The following is a 27,264-nucleotide window of genomic DNA, read 5'->3' as shown; positions in this document are numbered from 1 at the left end:
CCAGCTTTACAGCTTTGCACAGCGACTGCAGGCGCCGCGGCGTTACCACGGCAACGGGCCGTCTCCATGACAACGCCGTCCTCTTCCACACAGACAGGTAAGAAAGTTTCTCACTCAGTCAACTAGTTTCTCTTGTAGAAAATGACTTGTTCGTATTTACAACTCACATTGTGATTCTGTAATTCTTTAATATAACGACTTCAGCTGTGTTGGAGGCAGAAGGGAAACTTTAAAAGATTTTGATTTACAGTCACGGAGTTTTTTCTTTTTTTTCTTTTTCTTTATTAGCACAACGAGCGTACGGAAATTAGCATCGCTCGCACTGTTCACTGGTTTGTAGAACTGTATCGCTTTATTGAAGGAAACCATGAACACATGAAGGATATTTACTGCATTATAACATGAATTTACGCATGCTGCAGGCTCTTAAACGAACTGAGTCCAATTCTGTGTTTATAAAATGATGTTGTGTTATCTAAAATTGTGTTTGCACCAGACACCACATATTTTGAATAATATCCTTTCATAATTATGATTATACTCTTTTTTTCTATGCATTATATATCCTTACATTATTTTAATAAAATACGTATATGAAATTTATTTATACCTTTTCGACAGATAATTAGTCTTTATGTAATAGTTCTAATATGTTTAATTGATTTGTTTATTGAATAAGTGCAAGCTAGATAAATTATTTACGGCTAAGGGGTGGGATTTAATAAGTTGTACTTCTTCCCACTTCTCTTCGGACCAGAAACCTGATTATGTAGTTCTGCTGTACTTAGTCTCTGATATTTGGTGAAATACCTTTGGTTGATTGGTGTGAAGTGTTAATTGTGATATTTGATTTTGAGCACGTTCGAAATGAATAAATGAAAAATATCATGGTTCCAAAACAGTTGAGGTTTATGTCATGCACATTTTTTATGACGTGCCCATGTTATTATCCCAAAGATATTGTCCATCGAGTGCTTTATGTTCTTTATTATATTGCTATGTAGATATACTGTGACACAGAAGTGGGCATTCCTGGTCCTGGAAGCCCATATTTCTGCATGATGCTTTACGAGACCTGATTATAACATAATCTGCGGGATTGTGGCCCACCAGGACCAGGAGTGTCTTTCCACGCTCTGACATATCATAGAGGAAATTGCAACATATCTGCTATGTAAACTATTCCAACGTATGTGTTTTTCCCTCCAAATTATTCTAGGTCAAGTCATGGAAGCCGGTGAGAAAAGTTGATGTCTCAGCCAGCTGATGGTAATCACAAGATCGGCAGCATGTCCGCTGCCCATTCAAAGGAACGATCCCCCGATGGATCTTCTCAGACTGGTGGTAAAGGCATGAAAAGGTCTGGATCCAAGGTTACTCCTGAAGTGTCTTTACCACCTCTGTGCCCGGGTCCAGCCCGTCTGTCAGCTGCCTCGGTGGTGAGACCCCCGCTCAGCCAGGTGACTTCTGACAGGCCTCCGTCAGTGGTGGAGCTGCCGCAGATCATGAGTCAGGTCGGGCCTGGAAGACCAATAGTGAATATAAAATGGAGCGAAGGACCTCAACTGATGGCCTCAGCTTTAGGGACTGACATTCCTATTAGAGAAAGTCAATTGAGGTATGTAATTCAACAATATTCTGTATTTATATAGACTCTTTAACACGCTGTCAAATTCATTTTACACACATTCAGTGCCATGCGAGTCGGACCAGTAAATATTATAATCTCTAAATAACAAAAACTCTAAATCGTTTAGTGCAATAAAGTATTCATATATTATTAAGTTCATAATTATTAACCTATCTTTTTATTTTATTTTTACAAAACATGACAAATGTGAAATCTGAATAAAAGTAGACTAATGTAGAATAATTTCAACAATGTCACGTCCACCATGTGCTTTACAACTTACAGATTACAGTGGATTTTAAAGTATTTACATCCCATATGTCACATATAGCTGGAACTCCAAAAATATAATTGAATGTTCATATTGTGGTCAGAATAACTCTGGAGATTATCTTTTATTGAGCCTGATTGGTCACCCTGGCATGCCGGTTCTGGCTCACAAGCCATACATCTCAACACATCGTCTGCTTGAAATGGACATTTAGCTCCCAACCTTTAATTCACAAACTGTTTGAGCCTCGGATGAGTTTCTTTTTCGTTGTTCTAGTGTAAGAGAGGAAGACAAATCAAAAACCGCCACAGCACGTAAGAAGAAAAACACCTTGAAATCCCCTCTCACTGGCATCGAGGTCGTGGAATTCTTTGGTCAGGACAGACGCCTCGAAGACGTGGAGCTTTATTACCTGAAAGAAGCGGATCGAGATGCTCGCAGGTAGGAGAATTTAGGTGAATGAGTTTACTGGCGGTGTTAACGTTTGACTGCACGGTTATGTCTTCTGTGTTTATAGACCCTATGACCTGAGAGTGGTTAACTCCAGTGATGCAGGCTCAGAACACTACATCTTCTCCCCGACCACTGTGCTGCATATGACGGAGGCGGGTTATGGCGGGCTCGTCAGTGTGGCGGAGTGGCACAGGGAGTTTGAGAAGTGGACGGCTTTGCAGGAAATCTCTCTTTTCAGGAACTGCAGACTACAGAAAGCTTTCACTAGGTGAGACCCATTAAGTTTGATTTGTGTCATCATGATGTGGCGTCTTGCACACTTAAAAGTTTTTATTTGACCGTGAGCCTCATTCTTCATCACCTCAGGTGGCACAAAAACACTCGCAGCATTTCTTTCCAGCGCAAGTGTAAGAATTTGCAGGGAATGCTGCTCGTAGCTGTTCCTCGGTTCAGACGTGCCCTTCATCGGTTCACCGGGTGAGTTTAAACAAAACCTCAATCACACAGCCACGGCATTACTGCACCCTGTGGTTCAATATGGTCATAATGGTCTGTGCAAACAAAAATGTGAATATATTGATATTTCTCTGTGGTGAAACTTCTCTCTCTTGCCTGTTTCATAATTTTTTTTTTTCAGATGTTTTTTTTGTAGTTTTATGTCGGTCGTGCTCTCTGTGATTATGCAAAGAATTTGTGTTTTGGTTGCAGACGTGTCGTCGTGAGTTTGAATCAATGCTTCTCGTGGCTGAGCTAGACAAGAAATGTTGCTGTAAACATCAATACGTGTGCTCACATGCAAACAATAATGAAATCTAAAGGAGAAAGGGTATATACAGAACTGATAAAACAATGTTTCGGCTTTCTTATTTTACATGACATTGTTCATAATGTGACTTGTCCTTGCTTATAAACACTTTATAGGTTACATTTATTTTTCCAAATTTCTGTTTGTGTGTAATGGGTTTGTTATTCTTCTTGATTATATGATTGATTCTTTGATGATTCAAAGTGTTCACCTTTCTCAAGGTAGCATATTGTAATGTTTCGTGTTCCCAAGAACCACTCACCGATAGGCAGTCGGTTAACCGTTTATTTAAAACAGGAAACAGTCACTGTTGGCCGTGACTACGCCAGTAACACCCAACAGCTCCGCGAAAAGCTAACAGTTCCCTCCAAATCCAATCGCTCCGGCATCTCCTCGGGCAGCCTCCCTCTCGCCCCGCCCCTCCTCCCAGGAGCCCGCTCATCCCATCACCATAACAACCACATCAACAAGCAGGGTCAATACAGATTATAAGTGTTTAACACAACAAAGAACAATAAAGGACACTTAGGTCGTTACAATATTTAGATTTTCAAGTTCCCTTGGCGTAGATACCACTTTCAGAAAAGTCAATCTGCCCTGACATTAAACGTGTTTATGAGAAGACAGCAACAGAATTACTATGTTATTTTTGGGGTTGTTGCTTCTATATATACTAAGGGAGGTAGGCCAAAAACTGATGGAGTTGGCTTGAGTTCTGCTCAGACCTGCTGCCTTGCTCTCAGTCAATTGACCTCTCTGCTGTCAAAGTGAACCGCCTGTGCACGTCAAAGCCCCGGCTTCTCATCTTCAGCTCTGTCTCACAAAAATTCCACAAGTTGTTGAGTTTTGATCACTCAGTGTAATGTTGTCTTTTGCAGTGTAATTGAAGAATTAAAAGGGACCCACTGGATTCCCCTGGATGGCTGTAAAACCTACACATTGCTCGATTTAAGAAAACTACTGACCACAAGGAATCAGGAGCATCTGCAGATTCTCAAGAAGCTGTCTCAGTGCCGCACGACCATCCTTAACACGGTGCCTCCACAGTGGAAAATATACACATGTACATGCCATTTTCAGGACTCCACTCTTGTGACTCTATTTTATTTTAACCTGTAGGTAAAAGACGAAAGCTATTCGACACACCAGGAGCTCCAGTTGCACATGACACGTGCTAAAAATCCCAACAGGAGCGTTGAACCCATTCACCTGCTCCTGGCTCACCAGCAGGAGCTGCAGAAAGAGTTGGCACGGTCTGAAGGCGTCCTGCAAAAGCTGGGAAAGTTTGCTGCACTCATCCATCAGATGGTCGTGCAGAGTCTTGTTACAGTCGTTCAACAAGATGCTTCCTCTTTTCTGAATCTTGTAGAGGTACGGGCAACTATTATGTCCAGTTTCTTGCTATGATAATGAATGCATGAATACAACCCTGGGAATATTCCAGCGTGCCAGAGTTGGGTACATTTTTTTTTTTTGGAAGAGACATCAGATAAAACAAGGTGACGTTGAATTCAGATTTTTGAATAATTTGAAGCCCATTGATGTTTTTGGTTGTCAGAGGATGAAATCCCAGCAGTGCTGCGTCTTCCGCACGGAGCTGTGTTTCACTGCCAGTAATGAGGTGACGGTGAACCCGCCGGTTCGTCTGTTCCAAGAAGGAGTGAGTGAAGCACTCCTTTCTGCCGGCAGCTCTCTAATTCAGGTAATTTACACATTTCCACTGCTGCAAATGCACCTTCCCATGGATCACTGTCTGTTTTCATGCAACCGACACTAGACGACTTCCGTGTTGATTGGATTGTGCTTCATTTTTATGTCAGCAGCAATGAATAACAGAGATTATAAAGCAGGGATGTCAAACAGGCTCCGGTCCAGCCGGCCAAACCACAAAACTAATTGTAAAAAATTCAAAACAAAACACTGATTTTGTTTTCAACAAAATTCCGAGGAGTCAACGCAATTTATGTTGCGATTGTAGTCATTTCCTGTTGTAATTGTTTGTTTTTTGTGAAAATATTGACATTGTTCTCACATTTTCTCTGCGCCACAACAAAGAAAAACAACATTACATTGAATGTAATGGTGAATGTAGCACTATTTCACCAGTCCAGCCCACTCAAAATGAAGTTGCACAGTATGCGGCCCCTGAATTAAAATGTGTTTTACACCCCTGATATAAAGCAAGAAATCACTTCTGTACTTCGTAAGCGAAGAGAATGAATAGACAACTCACCTACATGTAACATGTGAAGAACAATTTAAAAAGGAAATATTTCGAATGGTAAATATACCCCAGCATCAGAACAAAGAAAACAATAGTAATGTCAAATTCCTTTTTTATCGCATTAATTGCATTTGTATATAAAGACTCATCCTGTCTTTTGTCCCTGGAAGATGTGTGAATCTTGTGGATTCTTCCTGGAGATAAGCAGCAGTGACTTGTGCTCTCCGAAGGATTTCACCTGTGACAGCGGCAGCTGCGTGAAACGTGCTGAAATCACAGGTACAAACAATAAATGTGAGAAGCTGTATGTCGGTGTGGTTTGAGAACAGCGGTGTTCATAGAATCTGATTTTTCTACTTACAGAAGAAAAGAGCGATGATGGGAAGAGGGGTCGACTGCTCAGAAACAAGTCAGCCCATTGGGTCCTGCTGCCAAAAGAAACCCTTCCAACCGTGCAAGGCAACAGGGTGCGGGGCTGCTATGCTCCGCTCTCCAAAACACAACTTGAGTGGCACGTCAGCATCAATGATGCTACAAAGCGAGCTGAAAACGAGCAGGCCAGGATCACGCAGGTAAGACTGTGTGATCTCATTCTTCCATCTGTCACCGCAGATCGAAGATTCCTCACTGTACCTCTCAACAGGAAGCTGAAGTAGAGATCCAGCAGCTCTGTGAGACCTTTGGCTGGCTGGTGGACATTCAGTTGCTCGTCAGTCGATGGAGTGGAGCTTCTTTGGAGGCCATGAAAGGGCAGCCGGCTTCGCTGTACGAGGAGCACATCAGGAAGGTGCGAGACTGGGCGGAAAGGATCAGCAAGGTTGACTCAGCACTTTCTACCACCAACCAGTTGTTCACCATCAACTGTAACCACATGAAGGAATCTCTTGGTATGTCTGCATTAGGGGAACTTTCAATCTCGTCTTGTGTCAAATCCAGAGGTGTCAAACACATTTTAGTTTCCACATACAACCCAATTTCTTCTTGAGTGGGACGGACCGGTAATATGGTGTCTTTAATAATGTCTCTATTATTATTCCCGAAAATGACAAAAATCTCAACATAAAGCCAACTTCAGTGAAACCTTTTCTAAGATATTGCCACTGTGCATGCACACCACGTCCTTAGTAAGTAGTTCTTCTGCACATGCACGAGTAGATGGACAATAACAACAATGTTTGCCTCCAAAGTGTCATGAGTCCCAGTCTATATAGTCTATTTAGGGTTGACAGTCAACTGTGACAGCAATCCAACTTCATTGTCTGTCCATACGAATGTCCGTGTACCCGCCATTGCTAATCTTAACAGGACACATGTGAGTGGGGTTTCATCACAAAAACAAACGGCGCCACAAGAAAACTCTATTGTTTTCAGCATTTCTGCTGTTTCTGTGTAAATGGACGTTGATTTCTTACTTCAGGAAACATCCTCATTATTTTCTTTGCTTCTTCAGGACAGCAGCTGAGGGTGATTGACGAGGACGTGCTGGAGCACCTCACGGAGCAGATTCAGCTTCACTCAGCAGACTTCATATCAGACTTACAGAAGACTTCTGTGGACCTAAATGCTGAACCACAAGACCTACGTGACTTCTCCCAGTATGCTACCAAGGTAAATACCTTTTCTTTTCTCCATTTTGTTTTATTGTAGGAAAACAAGTAATCCATACGACGCGTATACAGAAAGATATAAATAAGATATATGATGAGTTTACAGGAAGAGAAAAACATGTGCAAGGCCAAACCCTCGTTCCTTCTGTTTTACTTTAACAAGCTGGGTTGACAGAACATTCAGACCGTCTTGAGACTCTTCTTTGTTCACACATTCACTTCAGCTGAATTATTCATCCCAGCGACTCTGCCTTGTCATTGTAGATGTGTTCTGATTTTAAATTCCATTATCCCACAATGGTCAGGTGATGCTCGGAGCTTTAAGGCAAGCTGCGCCACCGTTTGAATTTGAACTCATGAAGACCCCCGCTGTGTACTTTTATAATTTCCTTTACCAAGTGAAAGTTTGTCCTAACGAGTTCTTTTGTAAGTTCAGAGTTTAGTTGCATTTCACTGCATTCTGAACTCATTTGCTCATTCGGTTTTTAGGCATTACAATAGTTATCTGACATACTCTGCAAGTACTTACCTGTAATACTCCATGATACGGTAATGATTGAAATGGATGAGAATTAGAAAATTATACCTTGTTATTGAAGAACATTGGAAGCCTTTAAAGAAAAAAACTAATCAGGAAAAAAAGACAACAATATACCAACTATATTTGAACAGTTGACCAAAATCTCAAATTGTAGTACTTACATGGTAAAAATGTTTCAAAATGAACATTCTCACTGAATATCGGATCTGTTTTCTCATATCTGATACACAGCTGAGTGCTGATGTCTTACAACTTTATGTATTATAGCAAACATAGCCTGCATATGGCTTTTTCGATATATTGAGCGATGGGCATACTGTAAGTTATGCTAATTTAAAAAACACAGTGCATATTGTAAAATACAGTTTAGTTAGTTAGTTAGTTAGTTAGTTAGTTAGTTAGTTAGTTTATGCGCATGGGCAGTAGCAGCATTTTCCCAAATTTCCACAGAGATGGAGTCGGAACATTTTCAAAGAGTTCCACTTTGGGAACTTAAAATGTGTTTATTGTGCATGTAGTGCTTATATTTATTTTGGTGGCTTTTTCAAATTAAAACATCATCGAAGGTGATAGATCACGAGTGTCAAACTAATTTTAGTTCAAGGGCCATATACAGCCCAATTTCATCTTGAGTGGGCCTGACTGGCAAAATAGTGCCATAAAAACCTTTGAATTAAGCTTAAAAGTTTTTTCTTTGTTGTGGTGCAGAGTATACGTGGTGAAAATGTGCAATATTTTCACAAAATCAAATAAATATGACTGAAAATGTCTACATTCTAAACAAAAAGCGATATCACCAATATCTCAGCTCGGGTCTCAGTGTTTTGTTGTGTCTGCTACTCTAAAGAAACTTCATTAAAAAGAAATATTAACAGTTTCCGTACGGGTTTGTTGGTCCGGATTGGAGTCTCTTGTGGGCTGGTTATATCCCACAGGCCTTATGTTTCGCACCCCTGTGAAAGAGTAAAAAAAAAAAAAAAAGTGATCAACAAAATGTTTCTCTCTGCAGGTGAGGGAATCAGGGAAAATGTTACCAGACACACAGAAACGTTTGGAATACATTCACTCCCTCAGTGACACGGTTTGCATGAACTACAGGAAGATGACTGAGCAGGAGCTGGCTTTAAGAGAAAAGGTCTGCAGACATAAGAGCAAACAGAAAAAAAATAAAGAAATAAATAAAATACTGGATGTTTTGTGCATGATTTATGAAGATTTTCATTGGTGTGTCTGTGTGTGTCTGCTTCTGTTTTATGTGAAATATTTAGATGTTGGGCTTGTGGGATTGCTTCATCCCCCTCTTGAAGCAAGCCGATAGCCGAGTTCGTCATCGTCTGCCTTCCGCCACGAACACACTGGACGCAAGGCACTCTGATTCGGTCTGTGACATTAAGAACGAGGCCTCCGATGGGATGTCCAAACCTTTCCTTGATTCAAGACAAGATGCAGAAGAGATTCTGTCCGAACAAAACGACATGTGTGCACATTTACACCGTGCGAGCACGAAGCTGGAACAACATAACAGTAGCAGTCCAGACATGCCAGGTGAGATCGACTGTTACAAATGGCTGGATGAGTTTTAACTGAGCTGGATGGTTACTCGTCTTTTGTCTGCAGGACACTGTGGCAATATTTAATGTTTCTCTAATTAATTTCAAATTATAAATAATCTCACTCCATCAAATTGGCTGAAGGCCGTTTTTAAATTGTGCTCACATACTGCTGCTTCTTTGCATGCTTTCTTTAGCGCAGTACTTGAGTGAAGATCAAAAGCCTCCTGTATTGATTCCTGGGCCTTCTCCCTTGCACATAGAAGTTTAATGAGACTCTTTACTCAAGTTATATCATGCACTACAGATTCAAGTGATCTTTAAAGTCTTTTGAAATGAACATTGAGGAATTTTTTTCTGCAATTGTTCCTCATCATTACACATACGATAGTTATTTGCACATTGTTAGACCTCTGCTTATTGCTTAGTTGGTTGCAAAATGTGCCTGTTTTGTCAAGCTTTATGAGATGATGTATTGCCATCAAATTCAAAATGAACTCGTGTTTGTTTCTTATAATTAAATAATAAACTCTTATTCTAGAACAATTTGATATGTTGCTGTATTTTAAACATTCTGCATGCATATATATGTGCATATATAAAATGTTTATCTATTTTTCCATCAGAACGCCCACTAGATTTGACTGTTTTAACAAAAGACGATCTGAATGTTGTCGCCCGGAAGGAGTTGTGGGCAGCTATGGCTGGGCACTCCAAATGGTTGGAAGAAAGGAAACAGCTGCCTTTGAGTGAGGTAAAAAACAAACAAAAAAACAGCAGCATACAATTGTCCACATTTTATTTCTAAAATGGTAAAATCTGTTTGTTTGGCAGGAGGTTTGCGTGTATATATTTTACATCCGTGGTAAAACGCATGCACACAAACACACGCATGCAGCACGTGATTGTATGTGTTGCTCACGAGTTTGCATTATTATTATTAAGAATCTTTTGTTTCTGATTTAAACAAAAATATTCAAGCATGTGAAGTTGACCCTTTACATCTGAGCTGATCCAAAACACTGCTCCTTTATGGTGCCTGAGCTTTACTGATTATGTGAATGCCTCGTGGCGTTCACATAACCTGTGAGCTGACCGTAAGACACCTAATATCTCTTATGTGTCACATGATACAGGTATTTCAAGATCTTTGTCGAGGATGGGAAAACAGACTCTTTCAGATGGAGGAATTTGCACTTCCTGCTTGGCAACCGTGTGAGAACCAAAGTGGATTAAGAGAGAATGAAAAAACCACAGAAGGCACATTTTCAAATTCTCCACCAGTCTGCCAAAACTCCTGCAATGATGCCAGAGTCACAGTTATTGGTGAGACTAAACAATGTCACAAATAAAGCCAGCAATTCTGTAATGCAGATGTAGTCACCAAGAGCAACCCAATACAAGTGATGTCCATAAGCAATATTCCTACATTGATATGTTGTGTATTTCTCACTCAGGTCTAGAGATACTCTTTGCTGAGATAGAGAGTGATCTAATGACTTTGTCCACAATGTTGAAGTCACCTCACAGTGTTGACTTCAGGTTGCAATTGAAGCACTTGATTCAGTCACTACAAGAACTTGGTAAGTGGCTTAAAAAGTATTTATATATATAACAAAAACAATTCTCAATATTTGCCTCAAAGTGCAGGAACAGATCAAAGATGCGTGCACTTCTTCTCTTTAAATATTTATAGAGAAACTGCTTGATGTATTCCAAAGATATCATCAAATGTGGGGCTTCATGAGCAAAGTCTTTAGTGAAACATCGTTTAGTGATGAAAGAGAGGATCTGGTATGTCCTTGCACACAATTAACAAAACCTGTTTTTGAACGCTTTTAAAGTAATTAGATATGTAGTTCTGTAAATTAGCATTATCTGTTTTTGTTTTGGTGTTTTTCACAGATGCAGCTTTTTCTACAAGTCGATGAGACATTCAAGGAAATCATGCAGACTATATCATCTGACCCCCATGTGTTGAACTTTGTGTCTACCGAGACAAAAGGCAGATTTCATGGTAGCAGCCTTCGCCACATTTTGTTGGATGGGTTGTCTACGATGGAGACTGTATCCAACCAGATGACTGATGTCCTTGATGCAATCTGCCATCAGTATCCACGATTCTGGTTTTTGAGAGACAGGAACGTGATTGAACTACTCTCTTTTCATTCAACATCCTTAGCGCTGCAACGGTTTGTTAGAAAATGTTTTCAAGGGGTCGAATGGCTTGAAGTGCAATCTAATGCAAGCAATATGGAGACCTCTGAGGCTACATCAGAAAACCAAAAACAGTCGAAGGTACTGGGGATTTTTGGCAGCCTTCAGGAACACATTTCTTTCTCAAATCCTTTGGAACCAAATCCCGATGCTATACTTTGGTTTTCTGCCTTTGAAAAACAGTTAAAGTTGACCATGATACAATTCATGGAACGATGTGTTGTTCATGAGCAGCTTGAACAATCAAATCACGATCCGACAAGTGACAAGGCAAAAAAAGGAAACCCACCGTGCGTTGATGACACGTCACGGAAAATACAAACTATGTTAGCTACGCTTTCAGATTTTCCTCTTCAGTGTGTGCTGGTGGCTGAAGAGGCAGCTTGGGGCCGAGCTGTGGTCCAAGCTTTCCAAAAATCAAATCCACTGAGGTTGAGCCACATGAAAGCACTCAATGCAGCAAAACTCAAAGAGCTTGGTCGTACCATAAGGGATGGACTCACAGGGTTTAAAAGTGAATCTCTGGCTTCCAAGTACAGAATGACGTGTCTGTGGGCATTAGTTCATTTAACAATGAATCATTCACAGCAGCTATCTCGACTCACAAAAGTACAAATCCCTTTGGAGTCATCTTTTGAGTGGCTAAGTTTGATAAAGTATTCTGTACACTCGGAAGATGTGAGTCAGGAAGACAGTGCTCACACAACATGTTACATTGATGTTTTGGACCATCGCTTCCAGTATGGATTTGAGTATTTTGGCCCAGAAGATTTAGTGATTGCCTGTACGCCATCCACAGACCAGGCTATGCTGGGAATTCTCCTTGCTTTGGCAAACTTCAGATGTGGGTTTGTGAGTGGACCTCGCAAGTCTGGAAAGAAAACCACTGCATTCCATTTAGGGAAAGCTCTGGGGCGACAAATTGTTGTCGCACAGTGTTGTCCAAGCATGACACTCAGTGTTATTCAGAACCTGCTGCTAGGTTCTCTCCAAACAGGAGCATACCTTTATCTGGACTCAGTGGAATTACTAACACAAGGCATCCTGTCAATACTGGGACAACATCTGTTGGACATACATCAATTTTTCGCCAAGCTCAGAAGCAATTTGCATCAGAGCATGAATGACAAGCCAAAGGACAAAACTGGTCATAGCGTCGAAGATCTAGAATACCACATGGAGTTTGCTGGGAAAAGCTTTTCTGCGAGCCCGAGCTATGGGTGTATTCTGACCTCATCTCAGTGGTATTCATCCAATATTCCAGACAGTCTGCGGTTTGCAACAAGACCCATTGCATTCAAATATCCAGACCACAGGATCATTGCAGAAGTAATGCTGACTTCACTTGGGTTCTCAGATGCCATGTCTTTAAGCCACCGTTTGGTGTCCTTGCTCAGCCTGGCCAGAGATTCCCACTCACTACCCGAGTTTTTCTCTGCTGGTCAAAACGGCTTTCTTGTTATCTTGCAAAAGATCATCTCTGCTTCCAAAATCCATTTATATCAAACTATGCAGAAGCGGGAAAGGTCAAATGAGGCATGTTTTACAGCTGATACTTCTTTGTTTTCACAAGTTGTACCTGAAAACCTCAAAGAAGCAGGAAAAAAAGAAAATGAAAAACTTTCCAAGCTACGCAAATCTCATCTGTCTGTCGTACAGGATTTATTGGAAGAGACAGCTATTGTCAAAGCAATTCTTTCTGTCTTGATACCTGAGCACAGTAAAGCCTCACAGTTCTCCACCATTTTCAAGGAAACATTCCCCATCGTGTGCCAGTTCCCTTATCAACATTCTATTGAAGAAATGGAAAAGAACCAACTGCAAGATGCAGTTAGAGAAGAATTACAGCAAAAGCAGTTTTATAATGACTCAGACATAATTAGTAGTACTGTGACACTCTACCAGGCCATGAAAGTCTCTCAGGCTGTTATCCTCGTCGGACCCTCAGGTAGTGGAAAGACCACCTGTTACAGTGCCCTCGCTGGAGCACTCAATAGTTTGGCTGCCAAGTCAAGGAGGGATGCATTTGAAAATGACAAAACCATTGCAAAGAAAGGACAACAAATCTGTGCTTCAAGCTGGAGTTTTGTTAACTCTTCAGTTTTATTTCCTAATGCCATGTCGCATGAGGAGCTATTTGGCAGATTCTGTCAAAAGAGAGGATGGCGAGATGGAGCTGTTGCAAAGGTGTTGCGAGAACGACATGACCACACCCACCCTCAAACCAACATCACTGAGATGGGAAGTCAGGACACATCACTAGTGAAGTGGTTGGTTATGGATGGGGAGCCTTCAGGACAGCCGAGCTGGTTGGATTACCTCACCACGCTGTACTCCAATCAGGCTCCATGTTTGAGACTTCCATCAGGTGAAACCGTGGCTTTGTCTCAATCGAATTTCAAGCTACTCATTGAGACGACAGATTTGGATTGTGCAACTCCCTCCTCAGTGACCTGCTGCAGTCTCGTTATTTTCCCATGTGTTGATCTATGGAAAGCTGTATGGGAGAGTGAAATGGATGCTCTTTCTTTTGAACACAATCTGGATCAAGGAGTCAAGAGAATGTGGAATTGTCTCGCTGAAGATCTTTTTCATAGCACTCTCAGTTTAGCAATTCAAAAGGATTTCACCTCTGCAATCCAAACTGAAGGAAAATATTGTCGAAACCCTGTGCGTGGAATTCAAGAGGTTATGTCATTTGGCAGGATCCTGCGTGCTCTTTTGCTCCACTTCAGGAAAGAAGTTGAAGAACCTGAAGAAATCCCACAAATGGACAAACAAGGTATTATTATTACTTTTAAACTTAGACCTTTGCTATACTAAACAATTATTAACACTATAAACAATTATATATTTATATCCTTTCTCTTTGACCAGGTGTACATCTGCATGGAGCCAAAACACCAGGCTCAAAGAACCAAAGTAAGCAACAGCTGATCACCAGAGACGTTTTTCTGGTGGCATACATTTGGGGATTTGGTGGCCATCTGCACCCTTGGTAAGAAAAACACCTTGGAACTTTACCATATGATCCATATTATAAATGACATGCACACAAAAATAAAAATGAGTACATACCTTTTCTCAACACTGTGCTTTTGTTTCTGATTCAGCCACTGGAAGAAGTTTGACACGTTGGCACGCAATGTACTGTTTGCCTGTCGGTACAAGATTGTGGTTCCTGAGAATGTCAGTGTATTTGACCATTTCTTTAGCATTGACACCAAGATGCATCCCAAGAACACGATGGTAACAAGCTCGATCATCCCAAAGGTTGGTCCTAAATGTTGTAACAATTATATTGAAAAGTCATATAATTCTAATCTAGGAAGCTACTTATGTCTTCTGTTTTTGTTTTTGTACAGTATGAGAAATACACCTTTCTAATGAATGTCATGCTGGAGGCAAACCAGCCGGTGTTGCTTGTGGGAGAACCGAGTTCTGGAAAAAGCACTCTGTGCAAAAACTTGCTAAAGTTTGACAAGCCACACGTTAGCCTGCCAGCCAGTCCACTCCTGAGTTCCAGAGATATACGCATCGTACTAAAGACCATCAGTCACCAAAAGAGGTGTAAAGATACTGTACGGTCCATGGAGAAAAAGCCATGCCTGCTCCTGTTTGTAGATGATTTGCATGAAGCTCCATGTGGTGAGTCTAGGATAATTAATGTCATTGGTGTTAAATCTCATTTTGCACACCGGTGAAATTCACTTATCTAACTCTTCTGTTTGTAGATGTTTTTGGAAAGGAATCTATAGCTCTAGAGACACTCCGACAAAGTATCTCCAAGAGAGAGACTGCAACATTTGACACCGATGACTTTGAACTGTTGAGTTCTGAGACTGTCAGCTACATGGCAACCTGCTGTGCCTCTGGATTGAGTAATCGTCACAGCAATGTGATGTCCTCACGACTTTCACGTCTGTTCTCTATTTTTGTGCTTCCTGACCCAGATGTTGTTTTGCCGATCCAGCCTAATTTCAAAGTCTGGCTCAAAGAAATTCAACCTATGCACAGTGTGGAAGACATGTCCGATTGTATCGTGAGTGCTACTAAAGGTCTGTATTATGCAGTACGGGACCGACTCCAGTACCCTACACAGCAGTCCCATTTCAGTTTTTCACATCACGACATTCAGAAGGTATTGTGGGGAATGTGCCTGCACCAGTTTGACAACTCAAACAGAGGATCCATCCCGAAGAAGGAAAATTCACAGTCCTCCACAAGGCCTCCACTTTCAGTCCTTAAGATAGTACACCTCTGGATTCACGAATGCATGCGCACATTCACTGACAGGCTATGCTCAGAACACGACATGCAATCTGTTGTGTCACTCATAGCCACGACAACAACAACACACTTTAAGGAAAAAATAGTTGCTGAAATTGAATCAGAAATAATTGGTGATTCACCAACTGTTGCAGGTCCTGCTCTTCACACACTGCCCCCTGACGCAGCATTCAACTATCAGCCAACAGGCCAGGATTCAAATATCCAAAATCTCTCTCAGTGGCCAAATTTAGCTGGACAGTTTGTTCAGTCAGTCCTGTGGTCAGCTCATACAATGACTCAACCTTCCCATCTGTCTCAAACCATTTATTCAGAAGAGACATGTTCAGAAAGTCAATCTTTGCCAGCGCAGGTTGATGAGCATGTGAAGAATGTAATCACTCGGCTTGTATATGGCCCGAAGCTATCTGAGGCGCGTGATTATGGATGTAGCTGGTCTTATCCGGAGCAAGACCTTGATGCATTAGTGCAAGAGCTGTGTGCAGTCATGGACAAAAAGGAGGACGATGAAGCACTAAGAGTTCATAATGACCACAGCATCACAAGCAGCTACATTGTGCACCGGCAGGGAGCAACTCAACTATTACATATCCTCAGGGCTTTGCTCATACCTGGAGGGCATGGAGTACTGATGGGATCAAGTCCAGGAACAGGCCGTAAAACCACTGTGCGCTCGGCTGCCTACCTGACAGGCTATCGCTTGATAGAGGTTCATTCTGGGAATGAAAATCAGTTGCATGAAATCCTGCAAGATGCTGGGAAACAAATTAGAGTGGACAAAGTTAAAGTCATTATTCTGGTTCATGAGGAAATCAGTAAACCTGTAAGGGAAGAATTACTGGTGGCGATGTCCCAAAGAGCCTACCCAGCGCTTCACCCTGACAATGAGCTCAGGAACCTTGTTTCTAGAGCAGCTGTTGCGAATAACTCAAGAAGATGTCGTATGCGCAGTTGGATATCTGACACGTAAGCGCACACTCAATCTCTCCTTATTCATTGATGCTATTGTTTTAAGAAGTAAGACATGATAATACAATTGGTCACTGAGACCCCATTTACACAACAACATTTTCAAGTAAAAACGGAAAACTTTATTTACATATTGGGTGCCTGTTTACACGGCAATGTTGCTGGGAGCCGTTTTTGGAAAACTGCTTCCAAGGTGGAACATTTTGAAAATGCTCCAACTCTGTTTCTGTGGAAATGAAGCTCAACTTAACTTTTTGAAAAGGCTCCATCTCAGTGTAAATGGGGAAAAACCCAACTTTTCAGAAATTCTGTTGCGCATATACAGTACACCACTGCCATAGTAAATAGTTCTTTTGCACACGCGTGAGTAGATGGACAATCACAATTTTTACCTCCGGAGTGTCATTATTCCCATTCTATATTGTCCTGGGACTTGGTAGTTCTATAGTTGAGTCACCGGTAAAAGCAATTCAACTTGGTCATCTGTCCATACGAATGTCGGTTTACACGCCATTGTTAATGTTTATAGCATATTTTTCTCTCTGTGTGTATGTGGTTTCTTTACAAAAACAGCCAACAGCGCCAACTCATGGCCTGGCATGCTAACTACATCCATTTAAGCATTTCTACCCTGTCTGTGTATACAGAAATCATTTTCAAATCGTTGCTGCGTGAAAGTGAAACTTATCTCAGAAGAAAATACAAAAATGATGTGATTTCACTTGAGAGGTTTTTTGTAAACGGGGCCTGAGTAGCCTTTTGGACTAATACAAATGTAATGCACTTGTAAATGATACTCAATTTTCTTTCACTCAGTCATCTGCACCAAGTCCACAGAAATATCCATGTGTTCTTGTTGTTGCCTTTCACCATGACGGACAGCAATGAAACGTCTAACTACAAAAGTCAACCTAGCACTGTGAGTATTCTTGTTGAAGTTATTTCTAAAATTGTACTGTATGTTTCATATACATCTAATAAAATAAACCACAAACATAAAACTATATAAATTGAGTGAAAGCTAAATCACACTTTATCAACTATACTAAAAGACATTAAAATGCCAAGTAGCCTAATTGCAGTCACTGAAAACTTTGACCAGGGTTCTCATGTTGTCAATCCAATTGAATTTATTCACCTTTTCAGCTCCAGGCACAAATGGCCAAAGCAGTGAAGTTGAGCTGTTGTGTAGAAGTGTACCAGCCGTGGTCCCACCAGTGTTTGGTGGAAGTTGCATTACAATGTTTCAAAAAGCAACATTATATAAGTGAGTATTACCGGCAACATCTAGTTTCCAATCACTTGTCATTGTTTTGACTTATGTTGTGGACCTTTCTTTCAAAGAGGTCCGAGAAGATTCAAAGAGCAGCCTTTCTGTGGTTATGGCAGGAATCCATCAGTCTGCTTGTCAGTATGCCTCCGTCCTTCTGAAATATCAGCCTTTCAGTCCTTCGACTTACGTGGGGTTGATCGCCCAGTTTGGTTCTCTCTGCAACCTCCTGCAACAGCCGAGGCAAAGGAAATCTGACAGGTATTTGGCATTGCAATGTACGGTTCTTTTTGTTTTGTCATCATAATATGTATACTCCAGGAAAAAAAGACATGCTTGTCTGCAATGAAAGTGTTTTATTTTTCAGAGTTGCCACCATCCTTTGTCATTTGGATGCCCTGAAGGATGCGGCTGAGCGGAGTAAAGCAGACGTAACAACACTACAAAACAGGATTAATGTCATCCAGCAGGTGATGTAGAACAATTTACTATTTGATGTTTCTGTGCATCTAAATTGATTTATTACACTTCAGAGGCTTTAATTGGAGAAACACTGCAGCAGGCAATAGTATTAGTGATTTTTAGGTATAGTTTAGCTTATTTACAAAAGTCATATATTTTCAAAAGTGGAAAGGCTTTTCTAAATGATCCCCTGTAAGCAGTTCTATTTGAGTGCTTGAACATGTTGATAACATATCTGTTCTGTGTGTATCCACACTAATTGTATGTTTCTTCTCTTTCTCGCAGCATGAGAAAGAGACCCTGAGAGTGATAGGCCATCAGAATAAGATGTATGAAGAAGCCAGAACAAAGTCTGTAGAGCTGACGAAAAAACTGAACCTCTTGAAGGAGGAGATTGCAAAACTTGAGACAATGGTAAACTGTTCTTTTAATAAAGATAATTAACAACTGTAACCAGAAACTATACAAATGTTCCCATGTACATTTATCCCCAAACTGAACTTCAGGATCTGTTTTTTTTCCCCCCAGTTGAACCCTGTGGTAATGTCTAGATTCCTGATTCCCCAATGTTTAAATCTGTCTGACCTGGAGGAAGTGCGGCACTACAGAGATCCACCTGAGGGAGTTGTGGAAACCATGGATGCCATTTGTTTGTTGTTTAATCGGCCCCCAGGCTGGGAGAGTGCTCGGCACCTGCTTGGACAACCCAGTTTTTTCCAGGTGTGTGAAATTATGTCTTGAAATGATCCCAGCACTGCATTTGTAAGTAAGCGGTTTCTGTTATGAAATTAAACCATTACAATTTCTTAGGTTTCAGGGAGTTTATTATTGTTAATATACTTTTGTGGTGAATTAACAACTGTAGAGAAGACACTCTGTCCCATTTCCTCTGCCATTAGTATTACCATTATACTATTTTTAGTTAGAATCTTCTGTTCACCAGAGGACGAGTGCTTTGATGTAGTTCCAGCCCCGAATTTAAGTAATATTAGTTAGCATTATAAGGAGCATTCTGCTACTTTCTATATGTTGACAGTTTATCTCAGTTATCAATCAATCACAGTTTATTTGTATAGCACTTTCTGTACAATAAAATGCAGCACAATGTGCTTTACAGGGTACAAACTAAATAGAAACAGTGATAATCATCCACCCACCCCCTTCCCTTTTATATACACAAATGTTAAAAACTATCTAAAACGGTAAGAATTAAAAACCAGTCTTATTAAAAATGAAGGTTTTCAGTTATTTGCACACACAAACAGTATGTTTTAGTGTAATGTGTGCAGGTTACCAAACACTAGACACAAGAGATTAATGATACATTTTGTGAAGGACTTCATTTTGTGTTTTAGTCAATCCTTTGTAAACTGTTTCTTGTTCATCTCCCCTTTCCCAGGATCTTCTGTTCTTTGACCAGTACAGCGTCACAGAGGAGCAGCTGCAGCAGCTTAAACAGATCCTTTGCAGTCCACACTTTCTGTTCATACCAGACATAAGCAAGGCCTGCGAGTCCCTGTGCCAGTGGATCCGGGCCGTGTACCAGAGCTGCTGTATGCGGCAACAGCACCTTTTGAAGCAGCACTTGGAGGCACAGGCTGGAGAGACAGAACGTAATTTGTCCGTGGCCCGCCGGCGTGAGAAGGAGGCTACTGATGGTCTCAAAGCAGCAAACCTTCAGCTTCAATCAGTGAAAAAAGACCTGGAGGAGCAGACGTCACAGCTGCAGAAGGCTGAGAGCATCAAAGAAGAACTGTATACATCTGCAAAGCAGGCAGAGATGCATCATAAGGCCTGGAAGGCAACTGCTCAAGTAATGCAGATTTGATCAAATACAGTGCATTACATGTCACCCTGAATATGTCACTTAATTCCCTCATTTCTCCCCTGCAGGAAGCAGAATTACACAATCTCAGTTTGGCAGGTGATGCCCTTATCCTGGCTGCAATCATCTCATATTCAGGCCCCTTTGGACCTGACATTCGCCAAGAACTTCTGAGCAAGTGGAAAAAGCTGTGCTATACGGGGATCATTGACATAAACCCAGAGGACCCCAGAACCTCCCTCTTTGAAAACTCCAACACGACACCTCTTTCCCCGTTGTTTGGTTTTCCCATCCCTGTGACGGAGAGGCTGCAACTGCCTCTGGGTCAGGCTTTAGGGATGGGTGAGTGGCAGACTGAGGACACTCTGTCTGCCAGGCTTTTGGTGAAGCTGTTGCTATGGGGCTATAGAGGCGCCTTTGTTCAACGCTGGCCTCTACTGGCAAACACTCAGCAGCATTTAGAGAGGAGGTCAAAAAACTGGCTGCTCACAGGTACGTACATGCCTGAGTAAATATATTCAGATCTAAGAACTTAAGATCAATACAAACTCTACTTTGTCGGCCTGCAAGTCATAAAAGATTTTAAACGTGTGCTCTACAGGGGAGAATGCAAAACTTGATGAGGAGACAGAGTCTGAAATGATTGTTTGTGTGGATGATCCAGAGCTGTTGGACAAGCTGGGACAAGCTTCTCAGAGAGGTGAATTAGTGTCATTACACCACCACCACCATGCACAAACTTTACTGCCAATTTCTAAACATCAACAGATTATTGGTGTCTCTTGGAATGGTTCTTATTTTAAGCACATCGGGCATCATTTGGAAAAACTGTATTACGAAGGTTGCTTCAATGTAAAAACAATAGAAATAGATGGTTGAAATTATTGGCATCCATTTTATTCTTTTTGTTAAATTTGATGTAATAACTCAGATTGATCCAAGTTTCCCATTCCTGGTTTAAACCAGAAATATTTGGTCTACATTTCCAAGTTGGGCTTTGCCTTTTTCTTTCAACTATCATCTCTTTAATTTTGAAGGGCTGAGAGTCCTCGTCACTCATGTGGAACGTGCGATCCCCAGTCTGGACTTTCTGGCCATATTAGCACGTCCTGCTGGATGTATCTTTCCAGACTTAAAAGAGCCTCCTCTAAAAGCGCTCCCAGAGTTCTCCCTTATCCTCAGCACCGATCTGCCTGTCAAACTACTGCTCAGAGGTGAGCACCAACACAATCTATACACCGGTAGTCTTTGAAATTCTGACATTCTTTCTTGCTCTGGACTTGTAATCTCAATTCATCTTTGATCTCAGTACAAGAAGTGCCTATATGTGTATTTCCCAAAACATATCTCCACTCCTGTTTCTTAGAGATCCACCCATCCATCTTGGCTCAAGTACATGTGGTTGACCTCTCCCTGAGCTCAGAAGAGATCCAGGAGCTGATGCTGACACAGCTGCTGCAGTCTGACTGCGCTAACCTGCTGACTCAACACTCGCGACTCCTGAATTACAATCAGCTGCTGCAGGAAAAACTGTTTGCAGAAGAGGTGACGAGAGCAGCCCTTAGTATCTTTTAGAGTATTACTCATTAATAATTGTACATCACGTGATGAGAGAGCTTGATTTATTTACAACATTTGATTTATTTTAAGTGGGGTTTCAAAAATATTTTGAATATCAAAGCAGAATTATACATTTCAGAAGTGAAATGCTTTATTTCATGCAGTTCTTGGGTTTTCAGGCTGTTTTTATCTGAAGAGTTTTAAAATCTATATCTAATTGACATCCTGTTTTTCATGGATGCATGCAAATGTAGATCTAATTTTATCTACCAACTCAGGCTTATGTTGAACACCACAGGGTTAAACCACTAAGTTTGAAGATTATTACAGTGCAGCCATGCTAAACTTGCATGAATACACTTTTTTTCCTCTCATTCTTAGTTGTTGTATAGTTTTCAACTGTAGACAATCCTTCCTTAGGAAGCTCTGATGGACTACATCCTACAGTGTGACACCGTGCTGCATGAAAACACAGCCTTTGTGCCTCGTGTGGCTGTTTGTCAAGAAGCAATGGAGAAACTGCACGATGATGTTAAGCAGCTGAAAGAGGAGCTGAAGGACCTCGAGAGCCTCCTGGCAGCTCCTCGCCACCTGATGAGACTCGCTACTTCCCTCTACCAGGCTCTGCAGGAGGTGTCCCGCCTTTCTCCTGCCTACGACTTTTCATTAAGCGACTTTATTGAAATGATCCTGAAAGCTTTCACCGGACAGAGCAAGTCCTTAGTGCTTTATGCATCTCGAAATAAGACTGGGGGTTTAGTGTCACGTATTGGGAACATGATGGCAGTCCGGGTGCTGGTGCAGTACAGGCCTTGCCTGTTTCAGAGTCATGCTGCTGTGCTGAAACTGTTGGTATCTTTGGCTCTGCTCAAGCACAATGAGTGCTGTTCTGAGGCGGAGGCGCTGGCTTTCCTCAGGGGCCTTGAAGACGTAGAGGGTCTTATAACTGAAGAAAGACAAAGACCGCAGTTAAACCCTGACCTGCCCAGCTGGATTTCCCCACAAACCTACTCAGAGCTTCTCTGCTTGGAAAAAATTCCTGCATTCAGAGGGCTGCTTGCCTCTCTCTCTGCTTCCCCCATGCTGTGGCAAGAGTACCTGCGTTTCCCTTCTTCCACTGTGGTTGGAACTGTTCCCTGTCACTCTCACTCTCATCTGTCTTTGCTTCAGCGGGCTCTTCTCTGGAAGACCATACTCCCAAACTGTTTGGAGGGAATAGCTGATGACCTAAATGACTGCGTCCTCTGTCCCTTTGGAAGAACAGGTGCCGAAGCCCCTCATGTCGGTAACCCAGATTCCCTGTCACAATATCTGCTCAAACATGTTGGGCCAATCATTCTGGCACTGCCCGATCCAAAAGGAGGCCAGCAGATAAGCATTCATCCTCTTCGTTTAATACACCAACTGTCTCAATTTGCTGAGGTAATCGCACACACATTTATTGATTTGTTGCTTAGGGGTTTATAAAAAGTAATGAAGTGGCTGATCTGTAATACAATATATGTTTCAGGTCGGGGTGAAGTCAATCACTTTCGGAGAACTCTGTGACAGTAAACTCATCTTTTCTCTCCTGGAAAAGGCTGTTAATGACGGCCACTGGTTGATTTTCAATAACTGTCATCTGTTGGAAAGATGGGACGAGCAAGTAGTGGCTGAACTCTGTCGATTGGTCTCCTTTTCCAAAGGTAGGGATTATCCATCCATCCATCCATCTATCTTCTATCCCGCTTATCCAGTTCAGGGTCGCTGGAGCCAATCCCAGCCTAATGTGGGCGAGGGCAGGGTACACCCTGGACAGGTCGCCAGTCGGTCACAGAGCAAACACATAAAGAAAGACAACCCCACACAGTCACACCTAAGATTGCAAGAGGCAGTAATAGAATCACCAATTGACCTCACATGCATGTTTTTGGACTGTGGGAGGAAGCCGAAGTACCCGGAAGAAACCCACACACGGGGAGAACATGCAAACTCCACACAGAAAGGTCCTGGGTCAAACCCATGATCTTCTCGCTGTGAGGCGAGAGCGCTAACCCCTGTGCCACCGTGTGCTAGGGATTCATTCAAGTCAAAATATGTTATTATTAACTATTTTGTTTTTCATTAGGTATGCACCAGTACCACTTTTTAAGCGAGATGAGTACAAGTAAGATTTCAAAGCTTTAGCCATTTGTTGATACCAGGTAGTTATTCAATGCCATTAAGCCTAGATCATACTCCATACGCAAACGATACGCAAAGGCGATTAGTTGCTGTGAACCACCTGTGCGCAACCTCTCAGCCAGTATACGACTGCGTCTATAATACGTGTAGGGCAGTGCATTATGTGTACGTACTGCAGCCTGTAGGGTGGGCTCGCTGTTAATGAGTCAGTCATACTAAATTCACGTTTCACATGTGTCATTGCTGGTGTGTGAGACCCCAAACTTTTTTTAGCATGTAGAGCGGCTCGGAGTTACATACTGACCAGTTAAAGTACTGAGTGACATCCCTGTATGTCTACTGGTCTATATGTCTCAGCTGATGAAGCTGCTGGCATTGTATGAACATTCTTTCACCCTCTCTTGATATTTTGGAAGAACATGATTTACAATTGGCCTTAATTTTGTAATTTTCATGATTATGAAAGACTCTACAAAATGTGGACGTCGCTCCTACTGGTATCGAAGCAGCCTTACTTTTTACTATGGGTTCAACTTCCCTACATGTTTGCTTTTTCCACAGAAGAGAAGCATCTGATTCACCCACAATTCCGATTGTGGTTTATCACCCAGACAACTGCAACACAATCCATACCTGGTATGTCTTTTAAACTAGCATTGCTGCAAGTTTTCCTCCTACGATCGGTTACAAAAAGTGCAATGTTGAAAATGTTTCCCTTTTGAGTGTTAGTCTCCTTCCTGACATGATGCAGAAATCTAATAGCGTGGGGTTTCAGGGTGTATGAATAATTTTGGAAGTATAATGAGCCCTGGTTTTGCTCTTTTTTTTTTCCACAATGAGCCTTATTTTTGTCTTCATTTGTTTCATTAAACAGTGGCTGTGCGACTGTGCGCCCTCTCGCTGGCCTGTGACTCTGCCTGGGATCTGAACGAGGAGCTGAGTTTTTCCCTGCGACAGCTGCTGTCTGTCAGCCAACCTCTCGGTGTCACAGACGAGAACACGGAGCTGCTGCTCCGGTGTGCAATCTTCCACTCTGTCTTGCTGCAGAGACAAGCTTATAAATACACTCACCAGGACAGAATCTATTACTGGTGAGGAAACAAACTTCAAAATATATATAATGTAAAACAGAAGCAATGTTATCTGCTAAAATAGTTTAGCTCAAAACAATGACAATATTTTTTGCATGAGCTCGTAAAGACAAACACATGTCTATTTTTCTAAATTTGTATGTATTTTTTTCACAACCAAGGTCTGAAGAGGACTTACTGGCTTTAATAGATTCACACAGATCTATTGCCAGTCTCTGCCATGACAAGGCTAAAGTTTTACAATCCATTGCAGGTGAGCAAGTTCATAATCATGTCACTACATGAGTTTCCCTATGGATCAAGCTTTGCTTTAAGCGTGTTGTACTTTCATTTCCTAGTCAGTCTAGTGTACGGCAGTCATGTGATAGACTCCGCAGATTCACAAATGGTGGAGAGTGTTGCTGAGATCTGTTTCAACAGAGAGTTATCTCTCTCAGGCATCCGACAGCACCTCCTTTCAGATATGATCAGTAAGTCCAGCTCCTGTGGTAACAAACTGATTTTTAACAAACACTCAATCAGGTTGTTTTTTGTCAAGATGTTTGTTAGATTGTTACAGAAATATGTTATTTATAATGATCTGAACACATTTTGCTTAATCCAGGTAAACAGCGGTTACATGTTTTTACAGCCTGAACATGTAAGGGAGGAGTAAAATGCTGATGTCAGACTGAGGCCCTGTTTACGTGACGTTCAAAATGAAAATGGAACACTTTAGCATTTTGTTTGTCTGTTTACACGACAACGGTGCTTGGAGCTACTCGGCTGTAGTAAATAGTTCTTCTGCACATGCGCAAGTAGATGGACAATAACAACAATGTTTGTCTCCAGAGTGGCATGACCTTCAGTCCAAATTCTGCTGGGACTTGGTAGTTTGATAGATGACTTGTAAAATACTATAAAAGGATGAGAAGTACTTTGAAAGTGCACAAGTACAAACACATTATGAGGTGCACCGATGATGCAATATCCAAAAGTCTCTCTTGTCTCTTTTTGGCACTTTTAAACAGGTTTTGAGTCATAGTGTTTATTGACATGCTTAATATTGTCAAACCAAAACCCACTTACCAGGGTCAAAACTCATTCCTGCAATTACAACAGTGCAAAAATAAGGAAAAAGACATGCATGTACTGTGAGTAATACTTTGTTGGTTGTTCCATCTGTTTGTGAAATATTGATTCAAATTTGTGTTTTGTATCTTCAGATTTGTCAGAACTATCACAGATTTTGCATCAAAGTCTCAAGGAATCAGGAGTCACTGATCCTGTTCTGCTGGGCTTCGGTGGGGACGTGTCAGCTGAGATAAGCAGGATCAAGAGCCACAATCTGAACACACTTCTGCAGGCATCCCAGTCTCCTCTAGGAACACGTTTCAGTGCCAGACTGAACCAGCCTGAAACAGCGGCAGCTTTGAGCTATGCTGGAAACAAACTGCAGGCTCTGAAGAGTTACCTCGCACACAGGACTGGCTGCCCAGATACGGACGCAGAAGCCATTTCTCACAGTCCCCTTCGTGACTTTCTCCAGGCTGAGTGGGATGATCTCATTGATTTGGTGTCCTCGCTCCTCTCACAGCCCGTTCAATACACGCCGACCTTCTCCTCCCTCCTGAATCTCACCGAGCTGTCTCGCTTGGAGAGGAGGGCAGAGTTGCTCAGTGCTTATCTCTGGCACCACGGCACTTCTGATCCACCTGGTGCATATCGAATGTCTGCCTTCAAAAATGCTGGGAGCTTCCTGGTGGCAGTGATGAGACAGGCTGCACAAGTAAATCGCAAATATATCAGTGATATAACGCTGCACTTTGAGGTAAAAAACAAATAAGAGAGATTGTTTTTGTGTAGAGATCAATGTCCTACTTTACATTCACAGGTCATTCAGGATAGTCATAACTAATGCTTTTTATCTGTCCCTTTAGGTTCAGGATGATAGCACGTGTCCAGCCTCATTGCCTCTGAACGCTGTTTATTTGTGTGGCCTGGAACTGAAAGGAGCATCATGGGATCCACGGATCGGCGCCCTACAAGACACAATCGCCATTCAGTCATGTTCTCTGCCTCTTCTCTGCATTAAGGCTGAAATCAGGAACACTGCCCGCGATGCTCTGTCTTGTAAAAGCTTGTATTTATTAGATCCTTGTAATGTTCAGGCTGAAAGTACATTGAGCAGCCCTCGATTACCAGTGTACCACTGTCCACTCTATGTCAGTGAAGAACAAGACGGTGGAAACGGTGGACTGGTTGATGATAGCATCGTCACAAAGGTTCCGCTTTGCACCAAGCTGAGTCCTGCTTTGTGTAATCTGAGAAGAGTTAGGCTCGTGAGCACGCTCTGA

The 27,264-nt window shown here is 41.8% G+C and overlaps 2 protein-coding genes across 2 annotated transcripts in view; both read left to right on the top strand.

The window, feature by feature from the left end:
* Positions 1-27,264, top strand: part of LOC308109808 (extracellular serine/threonine protein kinase FAM20C-like) — a gene marked incomplete at both ends in the record, with an annotated part of 41,498 nt that overhangs the window by 12,662 nt on the left and 1,572 nt on the right. The gene's annotated exons all lie outside the window — the stretch shown is intronic.
* On the top strand, positions 1,290-27,264 carry dnhd1 (dynein heavy chain domain 1; the record flags this gene model as incomplete). The annotated part of the gene is made up of 38 exons (XM_080463552.1): positions 1,290-1,618; positions 2,178-2,342; positions 2,419-2,622; positions 2,721-2,831; positions 4,038-4,194; positions 4,279-4,530; positions 4,718-4,819; positions 5,554-5,662; positions 5,747-5,955; positions 6,027-6,270; positions 6,801-6,991; positions 8,541-8,666; positions 8,800-9,076; positions 10,366-10,407; positions 10,539-10,664; positions 11,264-14,080; positions 14,176-14,296; positions 14,412-14,571; positions 14,664-14,946; positions 15,033-15,340; positions 15,992-16,489; positions 17,704-17,824; positions 17,902-18,088; positions 18,195-18,258; positions 18,575-18,703; positions 18,818-19,009; positions 19,689-20,090; positions 20,183-20,606; positions 20,716-20,814; positions 21,152-21,328; positions 21,481-21,659; positions 22,095-22,955; positions 23,254-23,359; positions 24,712-24,853; positions 25,090-25,181; positions 25,267-25,398; positions 26,134-26,738; positions 26,848-27,264. The coding sequence occupies 38 exons, from the start codon at positions 1,290-1,292 to the stop codon at positions 27,262-27,264; spliced, it is 11,160 nt and encodes a 3,719-aa protein (XP_080319678.1).

This window comes from Lipophrys pholis, assembly GCF_963383615.2.
Source record: "Lipophrys pholis genome assembly, chromosome: 5".
Lineage (NCBI taxonomy): Eukaryota > Metazoa > Chordata > Actinopteri > Blenniiformes > Blenniidae > Lipophrys > Lipophrys pholis.
Note: the sequence above shows the minus strand (reverse complement) of the source record. Positions and strands in the feature narration are given on the sequence as shown.